Source organism: Chrysochloris asiatica, unplaced genomic scaffold (assembly GCF_000296735.1).
Source record: "Chrysochloris asiatica unplaced genomic scaffold, ChrAsi1.0 scaffold00003, whole genome shotgun sequence".
Taxonomy (NCBI): domain Eukaryota; kingdom Metazoa; phylum Chordata; class Mammalia; order Afrosoricida; family Chrysochloridae; genus Chrysochloris; species Chrysochloris asiatica.
The window spans coordinates 22,287,010-22,310,965 of NW_006408521.1; the positions used below are offsets into that span (position 1 = coordinate 22,287,010).

Here is a 23,956-nt window from a genome sequence, read left to right on the forward strand (position 1 = left end):
TCAAAGTTGTCTCCCTCTGAAATGAATCTTTCTACTAGGCTCCAGATATCTCATTCAGTCCTTGACTTCTTTCTTTTCCTACCGTTTTGTACCTTTAAATCTCTATCTTTCTCTAGCATCAGTCATCTCGAAAGGTCCTTATTTATAATGGCACCTATACTTCCGAGGTTGTTACAAGATTTAAACAGTAAGTAAAAAGCATATTGTATAGTATCTGCCACACTGTAAACATTAAATAAAATTGAGAGGCAATTGTAATTACTATTATCTTTAAAATTTGTTATCTATTTTCCCTTCATTCTTTCAATATTCTCACCTCCCCTTTCAATCCCAAAACTTTTTCAAATGAGGGGAATATATGTTCCCTTTTTCCACTCATATACTCCTAAATTCAATACGCTATCACATCTACCCCAAGAAATGTCTTAAAGGCTTGCAAGGAACTCTGAAACTAATTCATTTTTACATACCCTATTCTCTTTGACCTCTCAGCCACGTCTGACTCTTCCTGACACATTACCCTGTTCTACTTCACTGTCTGCTACTTCTCCTCTTTCCTCCCTGATGTCTGCTCCACCCACTGTCAGCTTTTCCAAAAGCTCCAGTCTTAGTACCCTGCTATGACTTCTTTATGCATTTAACTAGCATTCCAGTGATGGCATGACACTCCTCAACCCCCACCCCGTATCTCCAGTACTCTTTCTCCCAGGTTTCAGACTTTTGCTATGATAATTTCCACTTGAATGTCTGACTTAGCCTGCCCTGAAGTGAAATCATCGCCTTCTCTGTCATGTGTAACACTCACTTCTGATTCTCTAATTTCGTCAAATGGTACTTACATTTGGCTTTAAAATTTTTAGAATGATCTCTGGCTCTTCCTTCTCCTTAATGTTTTTTGCTGTTGTTGTATGACACTGAGCCGGTTCTGAATCACAGCAACCTTATATAGGGTTTCTGAGGCGTGACTGGTGGGTTTGAATTGCCAATCTTGTAGTCAGTAGCCTAGTATTTATCCTACAGCACCATAACAGGACTTTTATAGGTAGTAATTGTTTAGTCTGTATTTTCCTTTAGACTGTATGTGTCTTGCCTCTATCCCTTCTTCCTGTTCATGTTTTAACCTCACACCTAATAGCACGAACAGTCTCCTAGCTGCCCTTTACTTTTGGTGCTATCTCTTTCTTTCAATCTATCTATAAAGGTTATAAAAGTTTCTGAAATATCATGTCAACATATCACTCCTGATGTAATCCTTGCAGTGACACCCAACTTTTCTCTCATCAAATCTAAATGATTCTCCTTACTATTCTATGTCCTCATGTAACTGGTCACCTCACTGTATCTAGCCAGCCTATACTGCAATGATGCCTACCCCTTCTCAGGACCCCACAAATCCAGTACACTCACTCACCTTTATACCTTTGTCATAAGTTCTTCTCAACGTGGGATCTACTTCTACCTACTTCTGCAAACTCTAGCCACTTTTTAACTCACTGTCTCCTCTACACATTCCAAGTCTTCATAGATACCGATCTGCTCTAAACTCCTATAGGTATGTTGTTGCTGTATGTTGCCAAGTCAGTTCTGACTCATAGCAACCCTGGAAAGGGTTTGCAAGGACAGGTGGTGAATTCACTGGCCAACTTACACGTACATATGAGGTTACTGAAAATACCATGGTTTGTGTCAGGTACATCTTAGTTCTCAAACTGACATCTTTGCTCTTGAAAAGTATCACATAGGGGTTTAGTAACCCTACTGACTGCTGCACTCTAGCACCCCCTAGTGCTGTAAAAGGACCACCATGTTAGGACTGCCCAAGTCCACTATCTGAGGAGAACACTGAAGGAGGAGGGGACTCTAGCTCCAGGAGTAGCTTTATAAACTCTTCAACAGGGACGAAAACTCAAATAGCGTAATTCATTTATCCTAGAATCCAAAAGATTAGATATAATGATATATTCTGGTTAAATTTAATAAAGACCACAAAGATGCATGGGAAATGTCAAGAAACCTGTGATTGATAAAACTTCAGAAATCCAGTCCAAAAAGATTGGATCAAACTGAAGATAGGAGATGCAAGCCAAAAAGAAAGTCAGAGAATGGAGACGTCACTTTATGTGCTGCTGTCTTTTGATCTCAGTGCTGAAAGGGGGGAACCACCCACCTACCACGTATCTTTTTGTTACAGAGACCCAAAGTTCCCTGTACAAAATGAGTAGCAATGGCAACGGCCTTGTGATATGTGACCTAGCTTCCATCTATTGGTTACAGGCCAGAGTGTTTCTTCCCACTCTCGAGGGGGATCTATCTCCACAGCCAAATACCCTGGCTTTTCTCCATTCTCTCATTCTTTGCTTCCCAGAGAGCACATACATTCTGCTTTGTTTTTACACCACGCTGCAAATGCCACAAGAGCAGATGTCCGTTTAGGGAAGTTGGTAATGGTCCTGCACTGTCTGAGGTGGCTAAGCATGTCTGAGTTTTAGTATTAAGAAGCCCACTTGGTCACAGGCACAAGCCACTATTAACCTTATTAGTATATTATGTAATCCAATATTAGCCTTATTAGTAATAAAAGTGATATTCCAGTTTCAAATACGATATTTTTCTCCTTGTATCACTCTTAATTGGTTTAAATCACAAGTGAGAAGAAGAGAGCTATTGATTGCTTATGTAAAACTCCCTCTACCTTTACGTCCCTCAGCTCATGTCTGCAATCACTATTAACTAGATATTTGAAACCCACAGCCATCAGCATATGGCAGATGGTCAACTTGTTTGTGACATATTTTTATGCACATACTAAATGTCTTTAAATACACCAACTATTTACCTACCCTGTGTTGAAAAAAAGATGGATCCAGATATTTGTCAAATCGGTCTTCAAATTTTACATCTGACTTTTTCCATTTTACCTGAAAAAAATCTTCAAATTAATAATCTGATGATCAAACTCTAAACAAAATTTAGACAGGTTTGCACACTTAAAAATAATAAAATTTACAGTAATGGTATATAAAGTTACTGCCAATAATTTGAAAAATTGAAAACAGGTATGATTTTAAAAAAATCAATTTTGCATTATTTACAAAACTTATGAGAGGGATTCATAAAGTTCACAGAAAAATTCCAGTATCTTTTAATTCCACTTTTCCACATTTTGAAGCCCCCTCATATAACTTTAGAGATCATTTAATTTTGAAAGACCATTTACTTACTGATGATTTACACTCCCTAGCCTGATAAATGTGGTGAAAACTGAATCAACACAAGTATTCAAAACAATTAAAAGAAGAATCTATACATCTCTGCCTTTTACCTTTAATAATATAATCACAATCGTAAATTTCTTTGTAAATTTAGTTATGCAAATGTTATTTGCACTAGGAACATACGTAAAAAGCTTGAACGACTGTCAAAACTGACTACTAACAATGGATCCCCCTTATCAGGAAAAAGACTAGCAGAAAGGCTACCTACATTGAATTTATCTCTCTTCTTCCCACTATTTTAATCTTAATGGAACCAAATTAACTTGACAGTTGACCGAAGGTCGCAGGCAACCTCTTATTGTGCAGGAATATATCATTCCAAATGATAAAGCAAAACATGGGAAACTAGACTCATCTGGTAACACCTTCAACACAGCACCATCTCTGTCTGTGACAGTAGAAAGGAAAAGACGCAGAACATAAAACACTGCAATCCAAAAATGTGACCATTGAAATCCATAGCCGGCTTAGCCAAACTGCTTTGTCATAATAGTAAACTTTGCTGTTGTAAATGTATTCCTGGTGTCTAGTACTACAGACTTGAAGCAAATCTCCCTGATTTTCGGGACTCACTTAAATACACTGAGGAAATAGAGCTTTCATAACAATTTATTGCATCCCAGCTACATTTTCATTTACTAAATTCTAAAGCACACATTTAATTGGTGTGATTTGTTGTTGTCAATGTTGTCAAGTTGGTTCTAACTCATAGTAGCCCTGTATTGAACTTCCGAGGAGCAGCTGGTCTGAATCACTGACCTTGTGGTTAGCAGCTTAATACTTACTGAATATGACATCTGGATTTTGGTATTTGGAACCAGTTTCACCTTTCCTTCACTAGTTAGATTAACATCAACAATTCGATTTCCATTAAAGCCTATTTCAAGTTTTTTGTAGGTCCAGAGATAGTAATCTTCTCCATTTTCATCTGCTTCACCAACAATACCTATAAAAGAAATGATACTTCATGCAAGGCAATACAACTTAAAACTTAAAGTAACCTATAAACTGAAAATTCATTCTTTTTTTTTCTTTTTTTTTTAAATAAAAGATCAATATTATTCTTCACAGTTAAGACAAGGCAAAAGACTTGACCTGTACTTTTAGTTAATTATTTGGCAAACACACAGCATAATCACATCATAGGGAAAAAGTAATAAATGGCTCAGCATAATCTACCATTAATTTAGGGTCCTCAAAGCTCATGCTCTATCAACAGTTATCACCTTCATTATAACAATTATCACCTTACATGTGTATACTCCCTAACATCTTGAAATTTCAGGGAAGTGCTAAGACATCATCTGGCAAAGTAATCCAACAAACAGCGTCAAACTAAAATTAAAACCAAAGTCTCCAGAGGCTGTCCAGTTCTTTCTCTAATATCCCATGATATACACATTCCTGCAGCGCTCCATTTAAGTATGTAAACGCACCAAAACTTAAAATGCTTCTGCATTACACCTCAAGTCTGGATCTGTCCCAGGAAAGTCATCAAATTGAAAGAAGAAATGAAAAGAAATGGTAACAAGAAAAATTTTTAGATTATAATTTTGATCATGATTGGGGATATTGGAAGGGAAATACCCAAAGTGGGAGGGCAATAGGTAGTGGGTGATAGCCACTTCCTATGCCCCATGTCATTAAGCCTATACTTCCCAGGTGTCTTATGCTCCAGAAGGCACTCATTAAAGCCTTGAATGCATGCCACTAAAGGATTAGGGACAATTAACGATTTCTTACAAAGAAACTTGCTTTTTAACCAAAGTGATTCTCTAGTTGACAGAAATTCAAGGAGTGTTATTTTGTTTTGTTTGGGGTTGTAAAGGAATAATGAAATCCTTCTAATAATTTCATTAAGGGTTTTTTGTCTATCTATTCTGGACCCTAGACTTTAGGGTTGGGGATATAATTATAGCAAACAGAATTTATTCTTTAGGTCCCCTTAAGACTCTGATATGCTATCCTAAGAAAAGTCAGACAATTTTTTTTTTTTTCTGACAAGAATTCCTCATAGTTCAGACATTGTAGGATAACCAATAGGTCTTCTCAAACTATGGCATACCCTGGAATCCCAGGGCTGTAAAAGTTTTCTTTTAAGACAGGAAAACATAGTTGCCATTGATGCTAAAGTAGTCTACAGAAATTATTTAAAACCCTAAAGTTCTATATGAAAAAGCAGAGAATTAATGGAAAAGAACAGAAAAAACCTTTCTCTCTCCTTACCTGTTCTCTCACAAAAAAGTAGGAAGCCCAGACTATGTGTTCTCCTCAAACAAGAAGAGTTCAGAAGTTTTCAGTGAATGAATATTCAGCACATTTTCCTGCTACTTTCATAGTTGGTTACACTAATGTCTTTGTTAACGTAGTATTTATATTATGGTCATTTATATGAAATATTTACTATTTATACCTAATTAACATGCAACACAAAAGCAATAATGTATACAATTATCTCTTGAAATTAATGACTAATTTTCTTTTAAATTTCATCTTAGTATAGCATTATACTCTGATCTTATACATCCAGTCTTTCATAATTTGTTGCTCATGAATAAAGTAGTCTACTAACAATTTTTAAAATTAGAATATAAATTTCATACACGAGGAAATGTCCAAGAGGCCACCTCAGCCCCCTCCGGAGGAAAACAAATAACCTAGGAGGAAAATGTGATCAAATATTTTGTCTGTGAAGGCTGGTTATAATTCACATTCAAACTAATTTAATCAAGTCAAAACAAATTATTTCTGGATTATGCAGGTATTTCTGTGGAGCTCTGGTAGCGTAGTGGTTACGAATTGGCTGCTAATCTCATGGTCAGCAGTTCGAAACTACCAGCTGTTCCGCAGGAGAAAGATGAGGCTTTCTGTTCCTGTAAAGATTTACAGTCTTGGAAACCTGTACAGGGTCGCAACGAGTCGGAACCGACTCCACAGCACATAACAACATATCCTAGATGTTCTATTATCAATAGAAAAGCAAGAGCTAAAAGAAAAACAAAAATGTAAAACATAAAAAATTTTTAAAAATAGCAGGTGATAGCAAACCAAGTCATTCAAAAAATTTTCATCTCTAACAAGATAACTACCGCAGTACCATGTGAGCAAAAGTGGTACTTCAAGTTGGGGTGGGGCGGATATGCCGAATCATTCCCAGCTCCTTTTAATAGCCTGAGTCCAAAAAGCTGTATTGTATTTAAATTATATTTGGGCTTGTTGGAAGTGCTGTCGAGTTGGTTCTGACCTATAGTGACCCTGCATAGGGTTTCTGAGGAGCTGCTGGTGAGCTTGAACTGCCAATCTTGCAGTTCAAACAGTTTTGCAGTCTGGTGCATTTAACCCACAGTGCCACACCAGGACTTAATCATTTAAGATTTGGTAATATCAAAGGGAGGTCTGGGGTGGTACTGTGGGTTACTGCACTGGACTGCAAAGTCAGTTTGAACCGCAAGGTTGGTGGTTCAAACTCACCAGTCGGTCCTAGGGTTGCTATGGGTCGGAATCAACCCAACAGCACATAACAACAACAATTACCAAAGATCATTCACATAACAGAGGCTCATAAAATTTGTATTAAAATCATTTTTAGGAAAACAGTGAGAACACATTTACTAATGAATTACCTTAACAGAGTCATACAAATCTAGCTTCTTATGCAAATATTACCAACATTTAGGTCTGGCACACAATACTCACCCCATATTGGTAAGTCATCTATATACATCTGGTACCAGTAGTGATTTTTTATAGCATACACAAAGGCATCTCTCTTCTCTTTATCTAAGTCAATTTCACAGTAAGTGGCTGGCATCACATCATCTGCATAAAATAAAGAACTGCAAATTAGCTGAGTGGCTTATAAATCAGTTGTATAAAAAAGGCACAAGAAAAAAATGTTCATTTCCTGAAGCTAAAATTTCTTTTCATAAAAGTAGAATCTAGCAATAGCCTATTGGGGGGGGGGGGCCGGGGGGAGGCTAGTACACTACTCTTTCTTTTTTGGTTTTTTAAGATTTTTCACAATAAAACTTTTAATCATCTTTATTTTTAATCTTCTCTTACATCCAGAAAAGTACACAAGGAAGTTTATAAAGTAGCTTTAAAACATACAAAATTGATTTTTTTAAAATTTAAACACATAAAAGTTTTCATTTAAAATAAACAAGTTGAAGAATATGATCCTAACAGAGAAAACAATTTCTACCTATAAGATCTCCAGACAAATATTCACTTTAACATTTTTGGTAAGGCCAGTTGCTACAGGCCACAGATTCTACAAAGGATTTCAATGACTCCTCAAAATTAGTAAAATTGAAAGGTAAATCTCTACCCAGCAGACATCACTGTTTACAGTTACCCAAAAGTGACCTACAGATTACTCATTCCCCTTCCTTACTGCTTTCAACAATGCTGCTGCCATATTACAGTTCAGATGGCCTCAAACTTGTAAACCCAGTGTTATAAAAATGTGCCTTTGGTCATAAGTCTCTAACTAAAACAAAACAAAAACAAAAAGTCTGCAAATACTTCTAAATGTCCCATCACAAAGGATTAATTAACAACAAAGAAGAAAGCACAGTTGTTTCTTAAGTTGTCCTGAATAATAATGGTTACTTAGAATTTGAAATGTAATTTCCCAAAGAAACAATGCTCATCCTTAAAATATTATTAAAATTATGAATTCATACCCTGAATTCATAAACTAAGAATTTAATGGCTACCTATAGTGTTACTTCTACAAGAAATGGCAATCTAAGCTCTAACTCAAGTTACCAGCAGCATATATTCCCCCCAACATACAGAATTGATGTCTCTTATTAATATCTTAAAGCTGGTAACACAGTGGTTACAAGTCACACTGCTAATCTCAAGGTCAGCAATTTTAAACTACCAGCAGTACATCAGGAGAGAGATGAGGCTTTCTGCTCCTGTAAAGATTCATAATCCCATACAGAGTCACTATGAGTCAGAACCAAGTCCACAGCACATAATCACCACCACCACCACCACCATTATAGTTCAGATCAGACTGGGTACTCCAGAATTACACTATCAAATGATAGGACTCTGAAATTCCATGGGACAGGGATAAGGAATACATTCACTCCCAACACTAAAGTGAGAGAAAAGAATTGCTAGGATTTGCAACAAGAATGGTTTCCACACACATTTTCTTTCTTCCTAGGCACTTTGAGACAGCAAGAAATTTCGGATTTTCCTAATGGTAAAAACTGAGGCTGAGCAACAACAGGAGGCAAGGTCAAGAATGAGACTACTGAGAACAAACAAGATGGAAGATCAGGTAGTAGGGCAGTGAGGAGATCCATCAGCAACAACATTGAATACTGGACCAAGCAGGCTCAGGGAATGGTCCCAGAACTATGAACCTCTTGTAAGTAATCTTTAGAAAGTTGGAAGGCTTACAGCCAGTGGAATTTGTAGCAGAAGCAAGAAATCCAGTGCTTTCTAATCCAAGGTGTTCACCTGCTCCCTGAGCAGCCATCTTGGGAGAGACCAAACTGGGAAGGATCAGAGCAACCACGGACACCTGAATGAACCACGGAGATAAAGGAAGAAGACTGAAACGGGAAGCCCATCTCCTGATCACATCTACCTGGAGGCAATCAGAAAACATAAAATATACCAAGACACATACCCATCTAAGTTTTAAGGCCACAGCTAACCACTTAATATGCCCCCCCCCCCAAAAGAAACAGATGAGCATATCAGCACCTGTCCAGAAACAAGATAATGTGACTTGAGACAAATGAGCTGGAGATGACCTACACTCCAAACTGGAAGGAGGGCAGGCTTTGGAAATACCTGAGAAAGAATTCAGAAAAATGATTATAAAATGTTTCAAAACACTTTATAATGAAGTTGAGAAAAATAAGGAAGACATAAGGAAAGTCCTACAGGAACAATCAAGTAAGACAGATAAAGCATTAGAAACTATTAAAAACCTACAGAAAGAGATCCAAACAATTAATAATAGAATATCAGAAATGGACAATACACTAAAAGGGCAAAGGAGTAGAATTGAAGAGATAGATGGAAGCCAGAGCTAGTGAGCTAGAAGATAAATCTCTCAATACCACTAAGATAGAAAAACAAACAGAAAAAAGGATAAAAATATCTGAAGACAGTCTAAGATTCATGTTGAACAACATGAAGAGGAATAACTTATCAGCATTCCAGTACAGGAAGAATCCAGTACAGGAAGAAGTCCACAGAAGAAATAGTTGAAGAACTGTTGGGAGAAAATTTTCCTAACATCCTGAAAAGCGAAAAGATAAGCATCCAAGAAGCTCAACGAAACCCAGGAAGGACAGACCTAAAAGAAAAACACCAAGACATATAATAATCAAGCTCTCCAAAATCAAAGGTAAGGACAGAATCCTGAAGGCAGCTAGGGAAAAGAGAAGTGTAACATACAAAGGCAAGCAAATCAGACTATGCTCGTATCTCTCAACACAAACCATTCAGGTAAGAAAGCAATAGGGAGACATATATAAAACCCTGAAAGAAAAAAACTTCCCACCAAGACTCCTCTGCCCAGCAAAGCTGTCAATCAAATATGATGGTGTAATCAAAACATTCCATGATAAATAGGAGCTAAGGGATTTTGCCAAAGCCAACCCTGAAATAAAAAACATCCTAAAGGGAATTCTGTGGACAGAGAACCAACAAGAACAGACAACAACCAGAGAATGATGTACATGGCAGCATCACCCGGAAGTCAATCGACAAATGGAAGAGTCGAGAACAGCATAAAACTATAAGAACAAATTCAGAGGATCTGGGAGGTCAGTCTATGATCAAAACAATTACAATGTTAAAGAAGGTAAACACAGAGGAACAGAGATCTAGGTGGTGGGAAAGTCACGTAAATTACAGAATAAAATAGACTGTCTAAAGTGAAGGGAAAAGTTAAAGGAATATAAGGTAACCACAATGGTGGGACTGGAGTAGGGGATATCCAGGGAGGTGGAGGGAGGTAACAGTAGTGCAAAGGGTAATGGCAGATACATCATAGTTTCGGTGTTGGGAAGGGCAATACAAAAAGGGCGAGGAGGTAGACAGGGGAACACTGAGACAAGTTTACATGGGCTAAGCAGGACAGAGGTAAACAGTGATGCATGCTTAACCTTGGAACAAGATGGCTCTGTGATACAGGGATCTAGGCATAGTTTGAAGAGGGGAAACAATACTAAGATGCTTGACTGTCTTATGAATATTGGTTTCCCTTGCCTACTACTGTAAAATAGACACTTGAGTGGGATAGAAAGGAATGTCGGGAAACACGATTACAGAAAACCTGTGAGCCCGTCTTCAGCCTATAACTGATTGGAATACCTAAAAGGGGTTCTAGAACTTTCCCAGTGAAACAGGCCTCTTGCAGAGCCTTTGCAGAGTATAGAACCTTAGGTGGAATCCTAAATCCCATCTAGAACCTCCTGAGGTGGTATATTCCCACTAGAAAGGACAAGCAGACCAGCATGGAACAGCTAGAGTGACAGAAGATGCATCTTCACAGAAAGATCATCAGGAAACACCCAAAACAAAAATGTCAGCATGACTGGCTACTACAAGAATAAGCAAGCTATTCACTGAGAAGCCATCATGGCAAGCAATCAAGTTCCTTCAAGCCAAGCCCCTCTAAGACTGAAACTCAAAGGGAACACATGAGCAGGCATGTAAGCTTGCTGGTGAGCATGTTGGTCTACTGGTGAACAGAAGAGAGGGAAAGGCAGCAATGAAGAAATGGGCTGAGTTCAACCATGGTCCATTGATTCTCATTAACCTGGAGATGAGAGAGAGAAGAGGAAGGGCTGCTGGTCTAATGTGTGGTGAGATCTGGGGACACCTAAGCCCATGGAAAAGGACATGGCCACAGAGGACTAGAGCTAAGAGTGAACCATCCAGCTGATATGAAGTGAGGGGAGAGACACAAAAACATCCAATTTGCAGACAGTACCTATTTGACCTAGCTTCGATGGCTTGATAATCAGAACTCGACTAGAGGAAGACTAAAAAAAAAAAAATTTTTTTTGATAAAGGAAACAAGGGTAGATTGCTACAATTTGATGACCCTGACCTATACTCATGGAGGTAGTAACTCTAAATACCAACAGAGAGGTATTCTATCAAATAGCAATGCTATCCCCTCTGTACACAGGGACAGGCAACTTAGACATTGTTGTTGTTAGGTGCTATGGAGTCAGCACCGACTCATAGCAACCCTATGCACAGCAGAACGAAATACTGCCCGATCCTGGGCCAACCTCACTACTGTTGTCATCGATGCTGCCACTTGGCCAATCCATCTCTTTGGGGGTCTTCCTCTTTTTCTCTGACCCTTACCAAACATCATATCCTTCTCCCACAAATGAAAATAAGAAGGTCAGAGAATGTTATTTTCCATGAATATAATTTAAATGAATATAAATTATAAGATATATACCACCGCTCCCTACCCCACCCCCCAAAAAAAGCTAAGGGAATAATACAGACTTGATGTTCTTTTCATTTTTTTACCCAGTTTCTGAATCCAATTTTATTTAGAATCACCCCCAAGAAACGTATGTATGGTAAACTGAAATACTTCGAACTTTAAATTAAAAAAAGAATGAGACTACTATAAAGGGCCACAAATGCAGCAGAGGCTAGGAGAACTGACAGCAAGAGATCCCTAGATCCCCAAATGGAATCTCTATGGAGTCTGGTAATAAAACAAGGGCGGCAGAGGACACGGCTGGATCAACGAAGGTTTTGCAGCAACAGATGGCTGCAGTGGCTTTGGGAGATCTCACAGCTACCTCTGCAAGGGCACTGACCTTCTCACTATTACCGGGAGTTGTAAAGTCCTAGTGTGGTGGAGCTATAGGATAAGCACTGGGCCGCAAGGTCAGTTTGAACTGTAAAGTTAGCGATTTAAACTCACCATCTGTTCCTCAGAAACCCTATACAGGGTCATTATGAGTCAGAACCAATTCAATGGCACTTAACAACAACATGGGGAGTCGCAACCTGACATTCACTGATAATGGTCATAAACAATTCAATAGTTTTAAGTATGGAGTTCTGAGATAGACAATATGACATTTACCTACAGCAAAGCTTTTAAAGGATCAATGATTCCTCTAAGCCTGACCTTTAGTTCAACTTTCCCAACTGGTCTTTCGTCCTCTCTCTGATCACCCTACGCTCTAGCCAAATGTGACTATCTGCAGTTCCCACAAACCTTGCCTTTTCTTGACCTCTAGACTTTTCTGCTCTAGCTGTTATCTCCGCCTGAAATATCTATCCTGACATTTTCCCTCCACCGTCCACCTAAAACAATCTCCTTCACAGAGCCAGCTGTGATGCCCAGCCTAACCCTCCTCACACCCTCAGAGCCTGTCTCTTTCTCTGAAGTCCCCTGGCTTTCTTACCTTCCCATATATGGCACACCGACCCTTACCACTACTTACTTCTTAGCTCTTCAACAAAGATCATCAGATCTTGAGAGCTATGTCCTTGAGTAATCACATCCTTTTCCCTCAGTCATGCCTGCATAAAGCAGGCACTACACAAACAAAATCTTTCATGATTTTAATAGCAGGATTTTCCATTTATTTGGCAATCGAAATCTCTCTGTATATTAGAATATGCTCACATACATTCATCTGTGTGAACAGTGTGTGTGTGTGTTCTTGTGTGCAGAGCGAGAAAATGACAACATAAACAAACTAACATTTTAAGCAGTGTATTTTGGGGGATTGATAAAGTGGTTTTAAAAAGTATCTTTCCCTAATGTGAAATCTAGAAATGTGATAAAAGGAAACACTAATCATTATGGCATGCTGTAAAAAGGGCCTTGTTGGTCAAATTTTCACGAAATTCCTCTTCTAGGCATGTAGGCAAAATACAAACATTACAGATAATTGGCTGTCCAACTGAAACAGCACTCACATCTCAGGAGGAAGTCACTTTGAAAATAATGAATGCACTATGTATGAAAACACCAAATCATATTCAGCAAACTACCCTGCCTCAAATTCAGCAACACTTGCAAACTCTCTCATGAAATCATTATAGACAAATTTATACAAGAATGGACAGATAATCTGAGTTTTCATCTTGGCTCTACATAATCACTTACTGGATACATGAATAAAAGCAAGTCACTTAACCTCTGTGCGCTTCAGTTCCCTCAGGTATGAAAAACAGGTAATACTTTCTGTCTCTGTGCTAGCTCTTCCCAGAGTTAAGGATTGAAATTACTAACATATCCATAGACATGTTCTTGTGCTCCCTTAGGTCACATACTCCTTGAGAATCCAATGAGAATGCTGTCTCTGTTCCCCTCAAAAATGCACATCCACACAAAATTAACCAAATAATGTAAGAGAGCTCATGGACTCCGTAAAATCGAGCTCCTGGTTCAATTTTGTAAAGGCACTCAATAACTGCCAAATGGATTAAGAAAGAAAACAGTGAAAAAATACATGTAATCGGTTCATTGTTGTTAAGTGCCATCGAGTCGGTTCCAACCCACAACGATCCTGAACAAGGTTTCCGTGGCTGTAAAGCTTTATGGGAGTAGAAAGCCTCATCTTTCTCCCATGGAGCAGCTGGTAGTTTTAAACTGCTGACCTTGCGGTTCACAGCCCGATTCGTAACCACTACACTACCAGAGCTCCTTGTAATCGGTTAATTAGCAACCAGATATCTAAAGAATGTTGATTTACTGAACAATCTGACTGGCACTATAACTATACAGCATGAATCCAGAACTGCCTTAAACATGCTTATAACCTTTGATTTAATAATCCCACTTCTAGGAAGCTATCCTAATGAAAAATTTAAAGATGTAATAAAATACCTATATGCAAAGAATGGCCAAATGCACTGCTGCTTCTAATAGCAAAAAAGAAGACTACTTCCTAAGTGGGAAATTACAGTCTATGCACTACAATGCAAAGTCACTCTGAACCACAAGGTTGGCAGCTCAAGTTCACCAACTGCTCCGTGGAAATCCTATACAGGATCACTATGGGTCAGAACCAACTCGACAGCACTTAACAACAATCCAAAGTATAGACTCCTGGTGTGCCGCTGCTAACTATGAAGTTAGCAGTTCAAACCCACCTGTCACTCCTTCAAAACCCTATACAGGATCACTAAGTGTCAGAAACGAACAACTCCATGGCACTTTACAATAACAATAATGATATCCAAGTTATAGAATACTACATAGACAGTTTTAAAGAGTAAGTGACAATATGAGGATCCTGTTGTTAAGTGCCAAGACAGTTCTGACTTACAAGGTTTCTGAGGAATGGCTGGTAGGTTTGAACCACTGACCTCATGGTTCAAACCAGCATTACAGTCCAGTGCTTCATCCTACAGCACCACACCAGGAGTCCAATTTGAGGAGAAGCTCATGTTAAGAAAAAGCAGAATAAAAACCAGTTTATAGCAAACCTGCACAGGGCTTCCAAGGAGTAGCAGGTAGGTTTGAATTGCCAGCTTTGTAGTTCCCAGTCCAGTGCTGATCCACAGCACCACACCTAAAGTCCTATATGTACATATGAATATATGTTGTTGTTAAGTGCCGTGGAGTCAATTCCGACCCATAGTGACCCTGCATAGGGTTCCCAAGGAGTGGCTGGTGAGCTTGAACCACCGACCTTAACAGTTCAAATGACTTTGCAGTCTGACGCATTAGCCCACAGCGCCACACCTAGATATATGTATGTGTGTATGTATATATATATATATATATATATATATATACATACTGCTGTGCCATGGAGTCGGTTCCGACTCAAACCCTGTACAGGGTTTCCGATGCTGTAAATAAATAAATAAATAAATACACACACACACACACACACACACACACACACACACTTTTTTTTTCCCCAGCTTCTCCTTGGAAAGCCTATACACTGTATACATTGGAACTGAATCCAGCGTACTTAACAACAACATGTTTCTATAGTGCGCACAGAGACAGAATGTTCTTGTTTCCATTATTTTATTAGTATGCTGTGATAAACCATAAATAACTCACTTCACCTCTGGGCTCTGTTAGGGTGACACAATCTGCATCTACCTTTAAAATTCTATGATACTATAAGTAATAACCAGAAAGCCTCCTAAAACACTTGTTTCAAAGTATAATCAACTCAATTGTAGAATATAATAAGCAGTAGAGGGGAAGAGAAACATAACTGCATTTACAATTTCATCTGAACTATTTAATTTAAAAGCAGTATCTATTGTTGACAAGACCCCAAGGAACCAGGGAATAATAGCTGGCCGGCTCTTCTCCCTTTAATCCCACATTCATATCCTATAAAAACCATCTCCCTCTATTCAAATTATCTTGTGATCTCCGGCAAGAACGGATGAAAGAAGGTTAAGAGGGCAGAATGAGCACATTCCTCAAGTAAATGAGGGTGAGGATCTCAAATCCTGATGACAGCTGTCCAGAAGAGAACTCTAGGTTCTTCTCTACTGTCTTTCTCGCTGACTCCTTCTAAAAACTGTGGATGTGCATCCAATATAAAAAAGAAGAAATAAAGTGAATGCAAGTACTACTATTGAGGTTCTCAAAGATCACATATTCTTATCTAAATTTTCTCATTATTTGTGATTAAATATTTAAATTACCTGGTTAAAACAAAGCCTCAGGTCATGTTCATAATGAGTCCTAAAATTATAGGTCATGCCTCTGTGGTTTAAATTACAACTTAATTTTATAATTAAACCCCAAGAAATATTGGGGCAGGTAGATCACAAATACATATCCCAATTTTTATCAAAAAAAAAATTTTAAAGAATAACATTCAACTGAATTAAAGTTAAAGTGAATTTTATCTTTCAACTATCTTCTTTCATATCCTCTTCCCCCAACTTGTTAAAAATACCAGAGGTCAATTACTATTCATGTTTACACATGGACACAATGAAATAAAAATTGTAGTAAATGACTTACTAAAATAAATATAGTAAAAGAAATGATAAATAAAATTCAAAGCTCCTGATTACAGGATCTAGGTTCTATTCAAAACCGAAACATCATATCAAAGATCCTGCAGAAGTTCAATTACTCACGCTTCTCTTGAGTTAAAAATGCCTAGGTAGATAACACACTCTCTGATTAACTTCAAAAAGAAAAAGAAAAAACTAAACACACTAAAGAACCTGATAAAATACATTCTTGCATAATAAATAGACAAAAAGATTTTTTCCCCACATTTGAACAAGTCTGATTTAAAATTTAAAACTGCACATGCAATAAGTACTAAGAGGGTCAATTAACACAACACCAGCAAATACAAGCTGAACCAAGGGTACAAGTTTGAATTTGAGGCTCTACACAAAATGCTTATCTCCATACACTCATTACAGCCTTGCACTTCCATAAATGACTTCACTAAGAATCTAGGTGGGCCTTATCTAGCAATATATAACCAAGTACTAGAGGGTTTACTAGAAAATACTTTTCAGAAAGAAGTATGTTAGGGAGGTATTCATTTTATTAACAATTATTTTTGTTATCTTACAAATACTAAAAGTAAATCTTTATTAGTTATTCATAAATATTTCTGAATACAATATACACTTAACTCTCATATTAAAATGTTTATTTAGAATCTAGAGCAGTAGTTCTCAACTGAGGGTAATTCACAATTTCTGGAGGCATTTTTGGTTGTTACACTTGGGGGAGGTAGGTGTACTACTGGTGTCTAATGAGTAGAGTCTAAAGATGTTGTTATACATACTAGAATGTACAGACAGCCCCCTATAACAGAGAATTATCTAGCTCTAGATGTCAAAGTTAGTGGTTCGAGCCCACGAGTTACTCCACAGAAGAAAGATGAGGCTTTCTGATTCTGCAAAGATTTAAAGTCTTGGAACCCCTATACAGGATCACTATGAATTAGAATCAAGTCAACAGCACTTAACAACAACAACAACAAGGTGTTAATAGTCTTGAGGCTAAGAAACATTGGTCTAGAATCTATTTGGTTGTAAGGCCTGTTAAGGTTTACTTACCTTTGAATTTAATATTCAGACCACTAAACTCCAATTCAACACCTTGAAGTGCTTCTCCCAAAGTTTCATGATAATGACTAATACTTTTTTTTGACCCCACACAGAATGGAAGTGAAAAGTATTTATATGTCTCTTGTCGATTATGGTAGGGCCCAACAGTATTCATCCATAAGACAACCTCTTCTTTATCTTGATACTGAAACAAGAAGCAAATACAGAAAGGTTAAAAAACAAAATAAATGGGTAAACTATTTATCCTAATTAACATTCTAAAGACAACATAGGAAGCATGTGACTGTTAAGGTTTTGTATCAACTTGACTGGGTCAGGAGTCCCACTGTTTTGGCAGTTAACTCTAAGATGATTGGATGTTTCCTTGGGGGTGTGACCTGCTCTCAATACAATGGATACACAGGAAAGAAACTCTTTATTTCTGCTGGGGACTTAGGACTCTACAATTGTGAGCCATTTCCTTGATAAAAACTTCTTTTTATTTATATACATATTTAAATTTCACTGGTTTTGCTTCTCTAAAGAACTCAGTCTAAGACAATGCATTTAAGTCAACTAAGAGTGCAGAAGTCGGTTAATTCATTGAACAACTATCTACTGAGTGCTTCCCATAAGCCCACAACTGTGTAACTTAGGATACAGCTCTGAAGACACAGACATGTTCTTTGTCCAACTGGAGCAGAATCCACAGGAGAAGATGGACAATGAAAATAAATTATAAGGTAAGAGACTATGGAGCATACAACAGAGAAAGTGATCCTACCAAATCCTTCTTGCCAGTCCTCCATCTTTAATTAGTAAACGTCTCCAAACCCAAATTAATCCCGCTCAAATCTATTCTTCCCCTACCCCAACTCCATTCCCTCAGACCAGGACAGTCAAACTTCAAGTCTCCCCTGCATTCCAGAGAAATAAACACTGACTCACCAGCCCTCATCCAAAGCATTTGCTTCTTACTTTTAATTCATATCACCAACACTCTAAGGCTTAGATCCAGTCACTCATCTTCAAACAATAAATATACCAACACTCAGACAAGGAGCCTTCAAAAACTTTGTGGAAAAGTGGAATTAAAAGATAATGGAATTTTCCACAAACTTTTTGAAGGCCCCTCATATAAGACATCATCCAGGTCAATAAGGATATACAAACGATCTCATTTTTAAACACTATGTACCAAGCATAGTAACAGGTATTAAGGATATAAATAAAATGCTGTCCCTTCCTCCCTTTAAGAAGTAAATGATAAACAATTAAGAAAGATGTATCATAATTAAGGTAATGAAGGGCTACTGTAGCAACAATAAAGGAATGATTAATTCTGCATGATGAATAATAAAAGTATCCTAATGTTCAGGAAAGCAACTAGACAATCGTCATATATGAAGGAATAAATCAAAGATCTGAGTGTTGATATAGCCACATATACCTTTTCATAACTATTCTGTCTATTCCTTGGGTTGACAAATATATGCAGGCCACCACTCTTCCAACCAATGCCCATTACCTAGATATAGTCTAAGAATATTCAAAACAGTACTCTAAGTCAGTCACTACAATTGATCAGAGTTGGGATCAGCATTGAAATTTGGTCATCATTCCTGCCTAGGTGGAACACTCTCTGCATAATGTCATTAATGTACACAAAAAGTCATTTCATAAATATGATGAGAAGACAGTAAATAAGTGCTGATGTAATTTATTAACAATTTTTGTAAAGGAAGTTAAGTATGTGAGCTGATGGCAGTATTACTCTTTTAGTAAAGAAAGGGAGGTAACAAAATGCATCCAGATAAGGCTCAAAAGTTGGGGAAAAAAAGGACCTATTAATAAGGATTTTGCCGTTAACCTTGCTGAGAGTCTAATGAAATGTTTTATTTGTAATTTGGAAAAATGAGTACAAAAATATATCTTTCTATTAATCTTAAAATATATATCACTTTAAAGCCAGACAAAAATTTGAACATTATATACTTATTAAAATAAGACATTAATTTACTTTATATAAACTGAAACGTTGTTGTTGTTGTTACGTGCCATCGAGTTGGTACCAACCCATAGCAAACTTATGCACAGCAGAAGGAAACACTGCCCAATCCTGGGCCAACCTCACTAGTGTTCCACGCTTGAGTCCATCAATACTGCCACTTGGCCAATCCATCTCGTTGGGGGTCTTCCTTTTTTTCTCTGACCTTAACAAACATGATATAGTTCTCCAGCGACTGGTCCCTCCTGACAATATGTACGAAGTGTAAGAGACGAAGTTTGGCCATTTTGCTGCCAAGGAGCACTCTGGCTGCACTTCTTCCAAAATGGATCTATTGGTTCTTCTGGCAGCCCATCGCACTTTCAATATTCTTCTCCAACACCATATCTCAAAAGCATCCATTCTTCTACAGTCTTCCTTATTCACTCTTCAGCTTTCAAATGCATATGAGGTTACTGAAAATACCATGGCTTGGGTCTGGCCCACTTTAATCCTCAAACTGACATCTTTGCTCTGCAACACTTTAAAAAGGTCTTGTGCAGCAGATTTGCCTAATGCAATATGTCATTTGATTTCTTGACTGCTGCTTCTGTGAGTGTTGATAGTTGATCCAAGAAGAATCAAGTCCTTGACAACTTCAATCTTTTCTCCACTGCTAAGAATGTTGTTTAGTGGTCCAGTGGTGAGGATTTTTGTTTTCTTGACAAGGAGATGTAATCCATACCAAAGGCTGTGCTCTTTGATCTTCATCAGTAAATGTTTTATTTAAGCCCTCTTCACTTTCAGCAAGCAAGGTTATATCATCTGAATATCACGGGCTGTTAATGGTTCTTCCTCCAATCCTGATGCCATGTTTTTCTTCATAGACCCCAGCTTCTTGTATTATTTGCTCAGGATACAAGTTGAATTAAGTATGGTGAAAGAATACAATCTTGTTGCACACCTTTCTTAATTTTAAACCATTCAGTGTTCCCATGTTCTGTTCAAACAACTGCCTCTTGGTCCATGTACAGATTCCCCATGAGCACAATTAAGTGTTCAGGAATACTCATACTTCGCAATGCTGTCCATAGCTTGTCATGATCCACACAATCGAAAGCCTTTGTGTAGTCAATGAAGCACAGGTAAGCATCTTTCTGATATTCTCTGCTTTCAGTCAAGATCCATTGGACATCAGCAATGATATCCTTCATTTTACGTCCTCTATGAATCTAGCTTGAACCTCTGGAAGTTCTGTCAATGTATGATTGCAGCCGTTTCTGTATTACCTTTAGTAAAACTTTACTCGCATGGGGTATCAAAGAGATTGTCCGATGATTTCTGCATTCCACTGGGTCACCTCTCTTTGGAATGGGCACAAATATGGATCTCTTCCAGTCAGTCGGCCAGATAGTTGTCTTCCAAATTTCTTGGCAGCGATGAACGAGTACCTCCTGTGCCACCTCACTTTCTTGAAAGATTTCTATTTTTATTCCATCAATTCCTGGTTGGTGCCTTGTTCTTTGCCAATTCCTTCAATGCACCTTGGACTTCTTCCTTCAGTATCATTGGCTCTTGATCATATGCTACCTCTTCAAACAGGTGAACATTAACCATTTCCTTTTGGTACAGTGACTCTGTGTATTCCTTCCATCTTCTCTTGATGCTTTCTGCATCATTCAATAATTTGCCCAGAGAATCCTTCAATACCAAAACTCAAGCCTTGAATTTTTTCTTCAGTTCCCTTAGCTTGAGAAATGCTGAATGTGTTCTTCCTTTTTGGTTTTGATTCCAGATCTTTGCACATTTTGTTGTAATATTTGGTTTTATTTTCTCAAGCTGATCTTTGAAATTTTCTGTTCAGCTCTTGGACCTCCTCATTTCTTCCATTTGCTTTAGCATCTCTATGCTAGAGAACAAGTTTCAGTGTCTCTTCTGACATCCATTTTGACCTTTTCCTTCTTTCTTGTCTTAATGATTTTTTTGCTTTCTTCATGTATGATGTTCTTTATGTCATCCCACAACTCTGCCTGTCTTTGGTCTTTAGTGTTTAATGTATCATATCTGTTCTTCAGATGATCTCTAAATTCAGGTGGGATATATTCAAGGTCATATTTTGGCTCTTGTGGACTTTTTTTGCATTTTCTTCAGCTTCAGTTTGAATTTGCATATGAGTAATTGATGGTCTGTTCCACAGTCTGCCCCGGCCTTGTTTTCACTGATGATACAGAGCTTTTCCATTGTCTGTTTCCACAAATGTAGATAATTTCATTTCTATGTATTCCATCTGGTAAGATCCATGTGTATAGTCGTCTCTTATGCTGTCTAAAGAAGGTATCTGAAATAAAGAAATCATTGGTTTTGCAGAATTCTATCATGCGTTCTCCACCATCATTTCTATCACCAAAGCCGGATTTTCCAAGTACTGATCCTTCCTCTTTGCTTCAAACCTTTGCATTTCAATCGCCAGTAATGATCAATACATCTTGATTGCATGTTTGATCAATTTCGGATTAAAGAAGTTGGTGGAATTCTTCTATTTCATCTCCACTGGCTTTAGTGGTTGGTGTGTAAATTTGAATAATAGTGGTATTAACTGGGCTTCCCTGCAGGCGCACGGATATTATCCTATCACAGACAGCGCTGTACCTCAAGACTGATCTGGATATGTTCCTTGTGACAATGAATGCAACATCATTCCTCTTCAATTTGTCATTCCCAGCATAGTAAACCATGTGGGTGTCAGATTCAAAATGACCAATACCAGTCCACTGCAGCTCACTAAGGCCTAAGATATCTATTTGAACATAATACTTATTAAGATAGGACCTTAAATTATTTTATATAAACTGAAACATAGAACTAAAGTAATATAAGCGTTGCAGTGTGTGCTATGTTAAACATGAACCTAAATAAGGTGGCAGAATTGTGATGGCATGAGGCAAACTGTATGTAACTAATTTGCACCATTTTATAGTCTAAGATTTCTTCTGAGAAGAGGACTGAAATAATTAAAAATACACAAACACAGAGGAAGTTCAGGGTAAAGATTAAAGCAATGATAAAGTGTCTTTTTTTTTTTTTTTCAAATTGCTCCTTATATAGACCATGCCAAATTTAATGAACTTGACCCCTAAGCAGAGCAACACTTAAATGTTTACTTTTCATTGCAGTCCTTGATTATTCCTGAGAATAAGACACCAAGACAAGGTCAAAACAAGTTCTTTCTTAAGAGAAAGAATGTGTTTAAATATATCTTTAAATCAGAAAATACCAAAAGGAAGACTTGAAAGAGTCTTTTAAAGAGAAGTGACATTTCATTTCCTAAAAATGCTGACAAAGTCCCTTAGCAGAACTGGGTTAGCGGAGCACCCCTATTCTAAAGGAAGAAAAGTGCCATGCATGTAAGATTCTTCTCTCCACCAATCTACTACACTTAGTTGAAAGGCTAGTCTAAGTCACTTTCAAAATATTCCAGAAAACCCTAAAACCAAATTAAATCAATTGCTGCAGAGTAGAACTGCAGAGCCAGGCCTTTCTTTGGAGGTGCCTCTGGGTTTGACTCATCAACTCTGGGGTTAGTAGTCAAGCACTTAACCATTGGCACCATTTCTCCTCTAAAAGACTTTATTTGTAAAAATTTTGAGTTGGCCAACAACACTGAGAAAGCTGTTTGATAACTTAGCTACAGCTTAACCAGGCAAAGAGGAGGTGGGGGGAAGGCAAGGAAGCGTGGCAGCAAGTCCTTTCATCAGAGGGTCCCCCTAGGAAGCAGGCAAATGAGAGGAGGCCTAGTCAGGTTCCCTGTATTTTCCATGTGACTGTTTCCTTCATCCTCCAACTCTCCAAACAGTTTCTAACATTTTCTTTCCTGCTTCACCTCATTTCTATGCCATCACCCGTTTACAAAGCCCCTTTCTCTCCACCTTGTCAAATTCTTATTCTTCAAAATTGCTCAATGCTTCCTTCTGTTTGAAAGCATTCCTAACCAATCCCTAAGCATGATCTCACCATCTTTTGTAATAACAGCATTAAACCCAAAGAAACCCACCACCAGCAAGTCACTTCCGATTCACAGTGACCCTATATACAGTTTGTTGTTGCTGTTAAATGCCGTTGAGTCAGATTCAACTCATAGCAACCCTGTATAGGATTTTCGAGGAGCAGCTGGTGAGCCTGAACCACCCACCGACTTTGCAGTTCAAAACGACCTTGCAGTCCAGCACATTAATCTGCAGTACCATACCAGGGTTTACAAGACTGCAAATCTTTACAGACATAAGCAGCCTCATCTTTCTCCCTCAGAGCAGCTGGTGAGATCGAACCTCCAATTTTGAGGTTAGTAGTCCAATGATTACCCCAGAACACCACAAGGACTCCTTAATAATAAAATTGTTGCTGTTAAGTGCTGTCAAGTTGGTTCCAACTCAGAGCGACCCTATATAGGGTTCCTGAAGAGCAGTTGGTAGGTTTGAACCACTGACCTTGTCATTAGCAGTCCAGTGCTTATCCTACAATGCCACACCAGGATTCCTAATAATGATGTCGTTGTTGTTAAATGCCACCAAGTTGGTTCTGACTCATAGCAACCCTGTATAGCGGTTCCCAAGAAGCAGCTGGTGGATTTTAACTGTCAACCTTGTGGTTAACA

The 23,956-nt window shown here is 38.0% G+C and overlaps 1 protein-coding gene across 1 annotated transcript in view; it reads right to left on the reverse strand.

Annotated features, from left to right (window-relative positions):
- The window catches only part of TM9SF3 (transmembrane 9 superfamily member 3), a 77,844-nt gene that overhangs the window by 44,105 nt on the left and 9,783 nt on the right, over positions 1-23,956 (reverse strand). The window contains exons 2-5 of the mRNA XM_006831191.1: positions 17,328-17,523; positions 6,972-7,094; positions 4,061-4,221; positions 2,841-2,918 (exon numbers count right to left, since the gene is read on the reverse strand). Of these exons, the coding sequence (XP_006831254.1) occupies positions 2,841-2,918; positions 4,061-4,221; positions 6,972-7,094; positions 17,328-17,523 (558 nt within the window). The remainder of the gene's footprint in view (positions 1-2,840; positions 2,919-4,060; positions 4,222-6,971; positions 7,095-17,327; positions 17,524-23,956) is intronic.